General features: G+C 47.5%; 1 protein-coding gene across 1 annotated transcript in view; it reads left to right on the top strand.

Annotated features, from left to right (window-relative positions):
- LOC119389596 (helicase SRCAP) overlaps positions 1-12508 on the top strand; it is a 77137-nt gene that overhangs the window by 34622 nt on the left and 30007 nt on the right. The window contains 5 exon segments of the mRNA XM_049414487.1: positions 720-906; positions 1816-2013; positions 2870-3242; positions 9558-9824; positions 10691-10840. Coding sequence (XP_049270444.1) covers positions 720-906; positions 1816-2013; positions 2870-3242; positions 9558-9824; positions 10691-10840 — 1175 coding nt within the window.

Raw genomic sequence — 12508 nt, forward strand, 5'->3', positions numbered from 1 at the left:
CTCATATCCACTCTTATAGGCTCCTACATTGCTTCTAAGTGTTGGTGTGCTTTGACTTGTCGAACATTTTGCCCTAGTGCTTGCCACTCTGTCGGCCTTCTGGTTAGCTTATTTAGCTAACCTAACCTAGTCTAGTTGTGAGAGCGACTGCTTTGGAAAGGCGTCAGACCCAGGTTTGAATCCCGAACCGGGACAAATCTTTTTTTTTTTTTTTTTCCCAACTGAGCTTTCTGTCAGAAATCGACATTGATTTCTTTGAAGCTTCAAGCTACATGTGAATGTAGGATCGCATTTCTCTCGTAACTATTCGCTGGTTTGGGCTGCGACACACAATTCACATAAGTACCAAAAAAAAAGTGCCAATCTATTGGTAATAGCACAACAAGCAAAAAGTAGCTGATCGTTAAACTGTTGAAATGAAAGTGGCACATCTTTGTTGCCTGCCTATGCAAGAGCTTGTCCTGTTGCCATCGTGTGATGACTATGGTGACATCTCTTGCCCCCCAAATGGGCTGGTTGCCCAACACTGCTAACACAGTCTTGGTGTGGGCAGAAAAACAAAAGCAAACAGAAAGAAGCTCGTTATGATTGAGTGCATGGCCTACACTGTCGGGTGCGGCTAGCTGCATGTGTGGTGTCCCGTACGTGTGTGTGTCGCTCGCAGGGTGAGCAGCGGTCTGGTGGGATGTTGCACAGCTGTGCTGTGTACGTGTGCGCAGGACAAAGGAGACGCTGGCCACTGGCAACTTCATGAGCGTCATAAACGTGCTGATGCAGCTCCGCAAAGTGTGCAATCACCCCAACATGTTCGAGCCGAGACCCATCTTGTCGCCCTTCCGCATGGACGGGCTTGTGTATTATACCGCCTCCAGTGTATATGACATCTGTAAATATGACCCATTCAAGGTAAGCCCGCGCTGTGTGCGAAGCTTTTTTTTGTTTTGTTTTGCTTCCTTGGTGTTTCCGAGAAAAGTATTGAGTCGTACTTGGCACAGCCCTTGTCATTTGTAGATAAGCTGAGGGCAGTGACAGAATAAATGTCGGTTGGGGTGGCTCTACGGGCTATTGGGTTTGTCATACTTCTGGGGGTTGAACGAAGGAAGGTGAATTTTAAGAACTCTTTTTTTCTTTTGTTAGATACAACATTAATGAGAACTAACAGACAATCAAGGCAAGGAAAGTATAGGGGATGTTATTTGTAGTGATCGTGATACAGATGTGAAGAATTCAGCGTGGATGAAAAAGTAATTTGCCGCCGGCAGGGACCGAATGTGCAACCTTCTAATAATGCATCTGGGGGTTGAGCATGAAAAGAGATAGGGACAAAAGGAAGATTGTACACATGCACTGGCGTTGCGAAGTGTTCCTGTGGCTGCTGTGCGCAAAACAGGTTCTTACTTTTGTACCTGTTGTTTTTCGCTCTTAACCCCTAAATGTATAAATGTAGATCGTTTCGTGCCGTTAAGCACCATCTATAATAAGAAACCAACAGATAATGAAGGCGTTAAATAAGATAATAAAGATTATAATAAAGGATAATAAGGTGTCTTTTGTAGTCTTTAATTAAAGTGTTGTAGTTATGAGATCTCGGTATCCTAGGGAATATGGTTTATTTCACACAGTTTTTGACAAACTGAGTGCATAGAACGTACCTGTCAGTGTTGGGCTGCTTGCTGAAAAGGTCTCTAAACCGCGAGGGCTACTTAGGATAATTCTTTTTGGTCGAAAAGTCTTTGCAACTTAAGAATCAATCATTCAGTAGATTAATTTGTCAGGCCACGTTTACTCACAATGCCTTTGTTCCTCTTTGTGCAGCATGTTAGTTTCTCGGCCCTGAACTTGCTGCTTGCCGATGTGGAGCTGTGTCTGACAGCGTTTGCTGCACACCGCATCAAGAAGTTCCAGACGTCGTGCCACTTTGTTGAAACCATTGAAAGTCACCCACCCCCGCCGCCCAGGTGCCCACCCGGCAAGATCAGGCTGCACATCCGCACCTCGACGCCTTCAGCTCAGGTGCGTCTGCTAGTGTTTTCGGGGATTTGGCGCCACCTTCTCTGGCCTAGTTAGTAGCATATTGGTGAAGATAAATCCTGATATGTTGCTTGCCCGAGGAGCCACATACTCAATCCAGCAAGTTTAGAGAGGTTTTCCAGGGCCAAAATGGTGTTGACCATTGTGAAGCCACGTACAAGTACGCTGAGTGTGGAGACACTCTGTTCTCGCTGCATGGCTCTGTCTACGGCATCTATAGATGCCAGATTACGGTGTGTCATACTAACGTCAGAGTAGTTGCACAGTATGACGCGAGATGGCGCTAGTTTTCCTGTGATGTTGCCACATTGCAACATGGTTACTTGTCCGAAAGAGCAACTTTTCCCCTCTGCTTTCCATGGGACAGTCCCACGGATGCCTTCTTGCTAATGCATCTCCGTTCCTGAAGCTTCTCCTGCGATCAACATGTGTGTGGATTTATGGCAGGGGCAAACATTACTCGCTCAGTATCCTGATGGGCTGAGCCAGTTTTTCCTCAGAGTACCTAGACACATTCCATTGACATGGTGCATTTATTGTGTAATTCGCGTGTAATTCATTGTGCAATTCGTCAATAGCACATGATAATTTGCTGGATGAATTTATATGCGCTTTGGTAACTGTAATGGAGCGATATTGCCATTGCCATGTAGAAAGAAAGAGTTGCAAGTTACAGTTGGAAACTAGAGAGTTACAGTTAGAGGCTGCATGAGAAAGCATTTGTTTTCTGGTAATGTATTGCTAGTAATTACTAACAACCCAAGACTGATCCAATGCGAGCGTTCCCTGACTAGACTCAAGTTTCCAAGTCAGCTCATTCTCTGGTTGTCCTTTGCAGTCTGGAGCAGCTCGGGCAGCGGCATCGCCCATGGCTGCGGCTGGTCATCACGGACCTCACCACCAGAGGCTGGTGGCTGCCTCTGGGGCCCACCACCACACCGCTGGCATGGTGGTGCGGCCCGGCCACCAGGGAGTGCCGGGTGGCGGCACCACCTTCACCATGGCCCGCCACGGGGCCGTGCTCACCCAGGCTCACCACCACCCCGGTGGCCTGCAGCAACAGCCGCAGCAACAGCGCCTGGTGGTGGTCTCCACGCCGGGCACCGCGACGCCGCGTGCGCACAGCCCAGTGGTGGCTGCTGCCCCTTCCTCTGCTGGCGGAGGAGGGAGCGGCGAGTACATGCTGCAGCTGGTGCAGAAGTCCAACGCCTGTGAGTTCTTGATGCACTTGTTGCTCCTTTGCAGCATTCACCTTCTCACTGAAAGGAGTTTTTTAAGGACTCGTATTTCCTTGCTAGACACAACATTAATTAGAGCTACAGTAAAAGCTTGTTAATTCGACCCTCGTGAATTCGGAAAATCAGATAATTCAGACATGTTTCCTGGTCCTGGCCAGCATATGCATTGTCTAATGGTGTCAGACTCGTTAATTCGGTCACATTTGGCCGCAGCTCGGTTAATTCGGACGATCTGCCGAGTGCGAAGTGCCACAAATGTGCCAAGCAAAAAAGCGAAAATGGCTTTCGCAGACAACCAAAACGAGGCAGCGCTGCCCGCTACGCTATCTTCATCAGTTAGTGAGCATGGTTTTGTCCACATGCGGATCCTCTGGCACTCAGCAGCTTCATTTTATTTTGATGCAATGTGCGCACAATGTCACAAAACTCAAACATTGCTGAAGCTGTTGAAGATGAAGCTTTCAGCCACGGTTGACATGTTGGCATAAAACTCGTTTGCTACATTGTGATGGACGAAATATCAGTTGCCAGCCATTTTACCTGTGAAAGGAGTGTTGTCACGTGCGCGTGGTGGTGCTGGCGGTATGTAACCAGCGAGGGGTGCAGAGCGAGTTTCAGCCTAATTAAACACGGGAGACTGGAGCCGTTGCCGCACTGAGAACGAAGTCGCAGGATGAGGAAAAGTGTGGCTTTTACACTGCTCTTACGCAAAATAAGTACAGGATTTACGTATTCATCAAGGTACTGAAAGTGTCTTGGTGAACAGACATTTGTTAATATTTTCTTGATACTTTCGATAATTTGGTTATGTCGGACATTTTTTGCGGTCCCGTGAAACTTGAATTAATGAGCTTTTACTGTAAGAGACAATCAAGCCAAGGAATGTATAGGGGATGTAGCTCAATTATGGAGCTCAATTGGTGGAGCATTTAACGTGGTATTTGAAGGTTGCCGATTCAGTCCTTGCCAGCGGCGAGTTGTCTTTGCATCCACTTTAATTTCTTCACATTTATGTCGTAATTACTACAAATAACATCCATACATTCCTTGGCTTGATTGTCTATTAGTTGTAGTTAACTGATATCTGACATTGTTTTCGCTATCAGTAATAATTCTTGGGGTGTTACATCCCAAAATCACAATATGGTTATGAGGGATGCCGTAGTGGAGACCTCTTCAAATTTCGACCACCTGGGCTGTTTTAACGTGCAGCTAAGTCTAAGTACGCGGGCCTCTAGCATTTCACCTCCATTGAAATGTGGCAGCCGTGGCCGGGATTCTATCCCACAACGTTTGGATCTGCAGTCGATCACGATAACCACTGCAGCAGGCTTGTTTTCACAATCATTGGTTCATGTATCAGAAGTCAGCTTCATTTATGAAAGTCGTGCCAAAGCGTCAGCATCCGAATGAATTCGATCAAATTGGAAGACCACAAGGTGAATCGGAGAGCAAGTGGGCAGCCTACGTTTTAGTTGACAGTAAATGCAAAAAATGGAGCTGGGTAGGCCACGTTATCTGTAGGACAGATAACCAGTGGTCAGCTAGAGTGACCGAATGAATACGAATGGTGATGGGAAGCGCAGCCGTGGAGTGCAGAGAGTTAGGTGTGGTGATGCAGCTAGAAAATTTGCAGACATGAAACGCATTCAACTAGTGCAGGACAGAGTCAATTGGAGGTCATTGGAGAGGGCTTTATCTTGCAGTGGATGTAAAGAAAAAACATGGCTGATCCCTCTGTCATAGGTATCGGTATAACGCGACGACTAACACCTATGATCATGATTAAACCGTTGTGGTAGCTGAAGTTGTGAACATATATTTGGACACAGCGAATCGTGAATCCCACGTAAAGATGACATCAACAAGCTCATAATCAACACTGGTACCGGACATGCACTTCTTCAAAACCTCCTCAGTTAAGTAGAGAAACGGCACGCTATGCGCTTTCTAGTAATGGGTAACCGATGCCTTCGCTCATGCATACACTACCACACTGCGCTTCAGCAACACAGGAGCCAGAGGTTCGTAGCTTGAGTCGCAAACGCATGCGTCCCTCTGGCGTTTGTCTCGCTCCACAAAGGCATGACATTCGCCCGTCGAAATCGTGTCCTTTCTGCAACGCCTATTGCAGCAGTTTTGTTAGTTGTTGCTCTCGCAATCAAAGTAGTCGGCGGCGGAGAAATCCTGTTGGTGCATGTGGAAGCTGCACTACTCCGATGAGCTGGTGCATGCTGACACGAAGTGAAAGGCAAAGAACGCAACTGCATCTAGGGCGCCTCGGTGACGCCAGCGCGGCCAGTGTCCCGCGCTGGTATCGAGACGCTTTAACCATGATCTCTGATACCCCGCAGTCTTGGAGTAAGCGGTAGTAAGTGTCAATCGTGATACATTACTTCTTTTCACCTCTCACAGACGGTGGCATCGAACCGCTCCGCCCTGCCTACCTACACCGCCAACAGGGAGCACCGTGCGAGAGAGAATGTGTGAAAGATATAAGGCGCGTTCGTGAAGTGTCCAGCACCTGCCAATGTAGCTTAGTCGCTTTATCGTCGGGCGCCTACTGTCGCGGCCGCAGGATCGTAGGTTCGATTCCCAGCGGCGGATCTTTTTCTTGTTTTTTTTTCTTTCTTGCCCGTTGGCATCCATTTCATCAACGTCATATTCATAACGGATGTACTTGGTGGACCCCGGCAAAAAAAAAGGCTGCTGCTGCTGCTGATAATTATGATTATGATGATGTTCATGGTCTGATGTGAGTCGGGGTTCTCCCCAGAAATTTTTTGGGTTGGACATTTTGAAAACCAGGGGGTGGGGTTAATAAGTTTAGGAATTTCATGTTTTCAAACGTCCTGTTTTTGACATGCATCCACATTTCATTTCTGGCCGAGCATTTGTGGCATCTATGATGTGCATACAGTGATTCCACTCCTGCGCCAACTGCGCCAAAGTGCGCCATATTGTATTTACTGCGCCATCCTGATAATATCGACGAAAATTGCGCCAAACTGCGCCAAAGTCTCGCGTTTGGGGGCGTCTATCACCGGCAGTCGCACCGTCGGCGCGTCAGCACATGTGCAGCTTGATCATGGGGCTGCCAAAGTCGCAACCATGGACCAAGAATTATTCCGCTGAATAAAGGCTCGTTCACACCGGCGACTAGCAACGGTCGCGCTACTAAGTTAGTCGCAAAGCGACTGGTTGCACACGGTCGCAAATGGCCGTCTTGGTCGCAAAGCGACCGCTTTGGCTCAGTCACTCGTTGCTCGATTTTTCAGTCTCGCGACTGCAGTCGCAAACCTCTGAACCAATCAGATGTGCAGGAACAGGACATCAACCTATTTTACGGGGCAACGGCAATGCAAGCTGTATACGAGCAGACGTGAATTCTATATGTCGACGCATATAGGTCGCACGCAGGTGTGAACATCGGTTGCTTTGAGTCGCTTTTTGACCGCCAGTCGCAAACGGTCGCGCGACCGTTGCTAGTCGGCGGTGTGAAGAGCGCTTGCGCGTGCGTCCCGAGTAAGCCACGATGCCATGCACGGTGCCGACGCAGCTTCTGTTCTGCCAGTCGGCTCGACAGCAAAACGCGCTCTCCGCAGAGGCTCGTGACGTCTAGGCCTATCGGTAGCGAGAAAGTGCGACGGCGATTCATCGACGGACGTCGTCTGTTCCAGAATCGCTGCTGATAGCTCGTTTCAAGCGTCGCATGGCATGCAAGGAAAGCATTGTTCAGTAATAACTACATGCGTGCCGCTAAAATGTCTGTCATTTCTGGTACTGGACATCGCGGAATGAATTCTGGGATCGCTAGCAGTGGATATATGGAGCAATATCGAATTTTCCTTGTTTCGCGTTTATGGAAGGGAACGCGAACGGTGGGAACGCGTTGACACTTTTTCCTCAGATATATTTTATCCATGGATCTTCATCCAGAAGAGCCTTTTCGTAATTCCTTCCACCAGCACATCCGAGTTTGTAATCATTCTGCGGTAAATATCCCCTAAAAGGCCCTGCCCTTTCGAGCTCACGTGCTAGGGTTCCAATTCGAATTTTTGCTTGCTTTTTTTAAAAATGTAATCTCATTAATAAAAGCATATCTTCTGGTCGGAGCAGCCGCAAATGCGCAGCTGTCAGTAGCGGGCCCGCAGCTCACGGCCCACAGTGAAGTGGCTACGCCATGTTACACGTCTGTCCCTCGCTTTCGAGGGTCAATAGCTGACTGTTGAAAAAACTCAGTTATGAATGCGATACCAACAAATTGTATTGTTAAACGAAGTAAGGCTATAGCAGCTAACTCTTTTGGATCCGATCTCGCGTAACTCAACGAAACGCTGGTTTAAGGTAATATGGCCGCTCCAGGAACCAAAGCGTTTTCGTGCTCTGAGTTCTCTGAACGCGAAGTAAGCGTTGAGAGCACAGCAAGTTTTTTGAACCGTCTCCCGATGCCTCGAGATAGCGCGCGCGCAAGCGACTGCGCCCAGACGGGCGGGGCGTTTCCTCTATGTTTGATGAGCAACCGACGCCAGGTCTGCACGTGGGAAGATGTTACCTCATGCGCTCTCCGTGCGACGGAGACAGACAGCCGGCTAGTTTAATCTCCGCTCCAGCCGCGTTCGTTGCCAGCGCTCGCGAGGTTTTACCCGCGGCTAGAATGCGCGTGGTGATGTTATTAATTTGGACTTTATACGGAAAATTGCGGCAACGGCGGCGTCAAAACCCCACCGAAAGTGTCCATATCATTGCTATCACAATAAAAAAAAATTGAGCCATTTCACTCTGTGAAGTGGATGATAAGCGAAGCTGTTTCGCGCATGGCAAAGAGGTGACATGGTGGAGGATAGTTTGGTATGTAAGGCCAGGTTGTTAATGGTCAGGCTGTTAACTTTCAATCCGCAATATTAATGCGAAAGCCTTAGATGCTTTATCAAACATGAAAATTGACAGTCGACGGCATCGATCGATTGATGCAAAAAATAATCATGTGATGGCGTCATCACGTCATAAATCGTCAAAACTTGTGACGTCATCATGGCGCCGTATATCGTGACGTCACGCGATGACGTCATCACATGACATCGTAAAGCGACGATGTCATGTGAAGCGACGTAAAGCGACGATGGAGCTAGCGCAAAACCAAGTGAGGTGCAGGAAGCTTGCAGAGAGGGAGGGCGAGGATCTACACGTCGATCGAGAAGAAAAAGAACCTAACTTTCGCCTTGGAGTTTTCTTAAGGGAATGCATTTGGGACATTGTGGCTCTTTGGCATTGGGGCACTGCTGTACATCGCGGTGTTTGTCTACCACATCTGCTGATAACCACATAGATGTATTTAGAGTGTTATTTCATAAAGTGCAATTTTATTGATCCGGCATTCTGTTTACTTGTTAGTGTCGAAAATAATCGCCGAAGAGGTTAATCCAGAACACTCAACTGCATGAGCCCTTATTTTTTCATTAGCGAGTGAAGTATGGAGTTCTCCTGAGATGATTTTTTCCATGAGATTTTCAATGAATCGAAATATTTCTAGCCTTCTTAAGAGCCCCATAATAATATTCAGGGGCTTGAATGTTAATGCAATATGCTTCTGTAGTGCACACCAGGATGTAAAATTTGCTGCTCCAAAGTTCTCCCCGATGCAAAATTATCTGCTCCAAAGTGCTCCAAGATGAAAATTTTTGCTGCTCCATAGTGCTCCAAAACGGAAATTTTGCTGCTCCAAAAATTGCTCCAAATCGGAAGTCCTCGGTAGCATCACTGTGCATAGAAAACAGACCACAAAGATTGAAAACGGACCACGAAGATCGCCACCTGGCTATGTAAAAAGGAGTGCAAACAAGTGGCCTTGTGGTGTCAAAGATCACAAACTCTAGTGCCAGCGCTAGAACACAAGCACACTTGTGCTTGCTCGCACTAGAGTTTGTGATCTTTGACACCACAAGGCCACTTGTTCGCACTCCTTTTTGCATAACCAGGTGGCGAGAGGCATGGCTCGCTGGCTTTGCGTACGCATTTCAAAGGGCTCAATTGGAGTGGTGGGTGGTCTATCGAAAGCGGTGGGCGATGAAGCGGCATTTCCACTGTCACCCACTGTGGCGAGAACCCTGTGTAGAGTCTTTAACTTCTCTAGTGACAGCCTGCTGCCTTATGTAAGCTTTCGTGTTTTATGCCTTTACGAGGAAATTTATCATACCTCTACCCAGTTTTTTTGTTGCAATTGGCAATTTGAAATTCTCAAATATTCGCAAACCCCTAAGAATATTCCATCTTGTTTGTTGCCTGCAGTGGCTGGTGCCGGTGGCCAGCCGGTGATGGGTTCGCCCATCACGTTGCAGATCCAACAGCCGGCCCACGGGACTGGTCCAGCGCGGGTGGCCGTGCCGTTTGGCATTGGTCGCATCGTTCAGACCACGACAGGCCAGCACTTGCTGCTGACCCCTGCCCAGCAGACACCGCAGACCATGTCTGATGGCACTGGGGCTCTGCAGCAGCAGCACCAGACGGTCATGCTGGCCACGTCTGCTGGCCAGACTGTGGTCAGGACCACGACGGGTGAGGTTCCCTGCGTCTGCCCGAGTTCTTTCCTCGCTATAGTTGGCATCAAAATTTGAGCTCGAGCTATGGTTCCCTCTTAGGAACACAAACAAATCTTGAAGGGCCCCTAAACCACCCAGAGGTTAAAATTTAGCTGTGGTGTTGTAGTCGTGCACGAGTCTACAATGAACACGTAGCCGAGAGAATTTTTCGAAATAGTGCCGTAATATATCGAGGATGGCTTGGTGGGCTAGTTGGTATTGCATTTTAGGAACGTTACAGCCCACACAGGCGGGGACAAAGGATGAAATTTACACAGCGCTGTGTCTTGTGTTATTTTCCTTTGTCCCCATCTGTGTGCGCTGTAACGTTTCCAAGGTGCTGTAATTGTGGAGTTAAATGCCTTTGATGATCAAAATGCGGCCCTCACTCGTTTCACTTGTTCCTTTGCTACGCTCCATTCGTTTGATCATCTCTCCTCCTGGCCGAGTTTATCTCCTCGCCATGCGAGGAGGATAAGCAGGGTGCGCATGTACCTGCCGGCAAACAGGCTCTTAGTTTTGCTGACACGACGAGATTGTACTGGTGACGTGAAAACCAACTCTGGGGTTACTGAAAGGCCCGATTAGGAGCACAGGATAGTTTCTTTTTTATTTCGTGGCACTCCCACGCTGCATAGTGCTGCCGCGTTTGGCACTCCTGATCGTGATGGCACCTTGAACTCGATGCATACATTTGCTTGAAATGTTAAAAAAGAAATATCAGAAGTGGGTTGGGGCCCTTTACGTGCTATGCTTGTGGCGCCTGTGAGAGCGGGCTGCAGGGGCCAGCAGTGCCCAGGTGTTCTGTTCTTTACACTTTTGCTCTGTTCCACTTGATCGCAGCACTGAGCCAGATGGGACGGGTTGTGACCAGTGCTGCGGGCAGTCCTGCTTCAACTCCAGTCTCGACCACCGCTGGTGCCAAGCCAGTCCTGCGTGTCGCACCCCTGAATGCGAACAGTCAGACGACGCACGTGGGAGTAACCAAAACTGGTGGGTTATGCGAGGGAATCTACGTTGCAGCAGTAGAAAAAAGTGCTCTGCTCGAGCACAGGCGTTCTGTATACTCCGACAGGGCATAACGTGTCATGTTGCGCGCAAATTACTAACCAAGGTTATTAGGGAAAGCCCTGTTTGACAGGAGCCAAGCTTGTCCCAACGCCAGTAATCGTTCGATCAGTGAGCCAATGGAGTCTACATGCTTCATCTGGGGCACTCGAAAAATGCTTGATTACAAACTAAACTTGCTTATTCTTTGACAGGCGTTTACTTTCTCCTAATCTAATTGAAATACAGTATAGACCGCTTATAACGTAAGTCGCCGGAGTCGCGAATATCCGCACTATAAGCGGTACCGCACTATAACCAAAACAACCTTCTTCAAAGGATGCACTTGCGCAAAACGTGTTGAGCATGTAGCCTCACGTGTCCGATAATCGACATATGCGATTTGGGGCGCTTACAACCACTTAAATGTCCGAATGTTCAAAAATTAACCGCCAAAGACCTGCATTGCCAACGAAATGAACACGGGGGAAAAAAGCAAACAAAACAAAGTGCCATCGCGGAAATTCGCCGACTACGTTTCAGGCCACCTCGAGGTATGCGCATTACACAAAACCATGTCGAATCGCGACCGAAATTTCACGTGCTGAGCGGTACCGATCGTTCGATTTCACGGGCGCGCACGCGATGTCCAAGACATTGCAATCGAATCCGGAACCACAATTCGAGAGTTGCATGTGCCAACCATGCCCTCGTTTTCATTAACTATATGATTCTCTTCCCTTCAAGTGCAGCCATCGCAAAAAGTTTCGTTGATTCCGCACCAAACCGCAACTTTTATCGCCCGCGACCGCTACCGAAAAGCAACCAACGCTGATTAGGCCTGGCGTGCCGTTCAGCATGTTGTCGTGGGAAGTTTGTCCAAGACAACATGAAGGTCGAACGTCGAAAAGATCGCACTCAAGCACTAACTTAAGAACAGCGCGCGTGATACGAAGTTTGTGTTCGCGGCCAGGAGATCAACGGCGACAAAAGCCCGCCAAGCTCGTTTAAGGGGAGACACTGGTCTCGAAACGAAAAGTTTTATTATTGGAGATATTGTAATGAAATTGGGTGTGTATATGTATTTCTTCCTCCTGTTTTCAAAAATATAATTAGTTTTCATGTACTTCAATTAGTTATCAAATTGTGAGAGCATAAGTGAAATCTAATTAGGTAATTTCTTACGGGTCATTAAGACACTTTCCCTCAGTATTTTTAGGTTCTGTTTAAGATGCAGCTGTAGCCAAAGACCTGCCATGTGGAGCTATGCTATTTATATTGTCACTGAGATATATCATCATATAAGAACTTTCAATTGTATTGACATTGTGTAATCTTGAAATGCAATTAGCTCACATTATTGTTCACAAAATTTCATATGTTCATCTTAGCCACAAAAAAATAGCATAGCTCCACAGTCCTATTTCTTACGAATTCAACGGTATAAAATTTATCAAAATTACCTTACAAAAACATAATGAAAAGATCCGTAAGGCTGGTCAAGTTGGCAAAAAATGTGAAGCTGAGAAAATCGCGTTTGAAGATTGACACGCACTGTATAAATTTCTAAAAGGAACCTTTAACCATAAATTTTATTCACATGTTCCCCATCTG

This window comes from Rhipicephalus sanguineus, chromosome 4 (genome assembly GCF_013339695.2).
Source record: "Rhipicephalus sanguineus isolate Rsan-2018 chromosome 4, BIME_Rsan_1.4, whole genome shotgun sequence".
NCBI classification, from domain to species: Eukaryota; Metazoa; Arthropoda; class Arachnida; order Ixodida; family Ixodidae; genus Rhipicephalus; species Rhipicephalus sanguineus.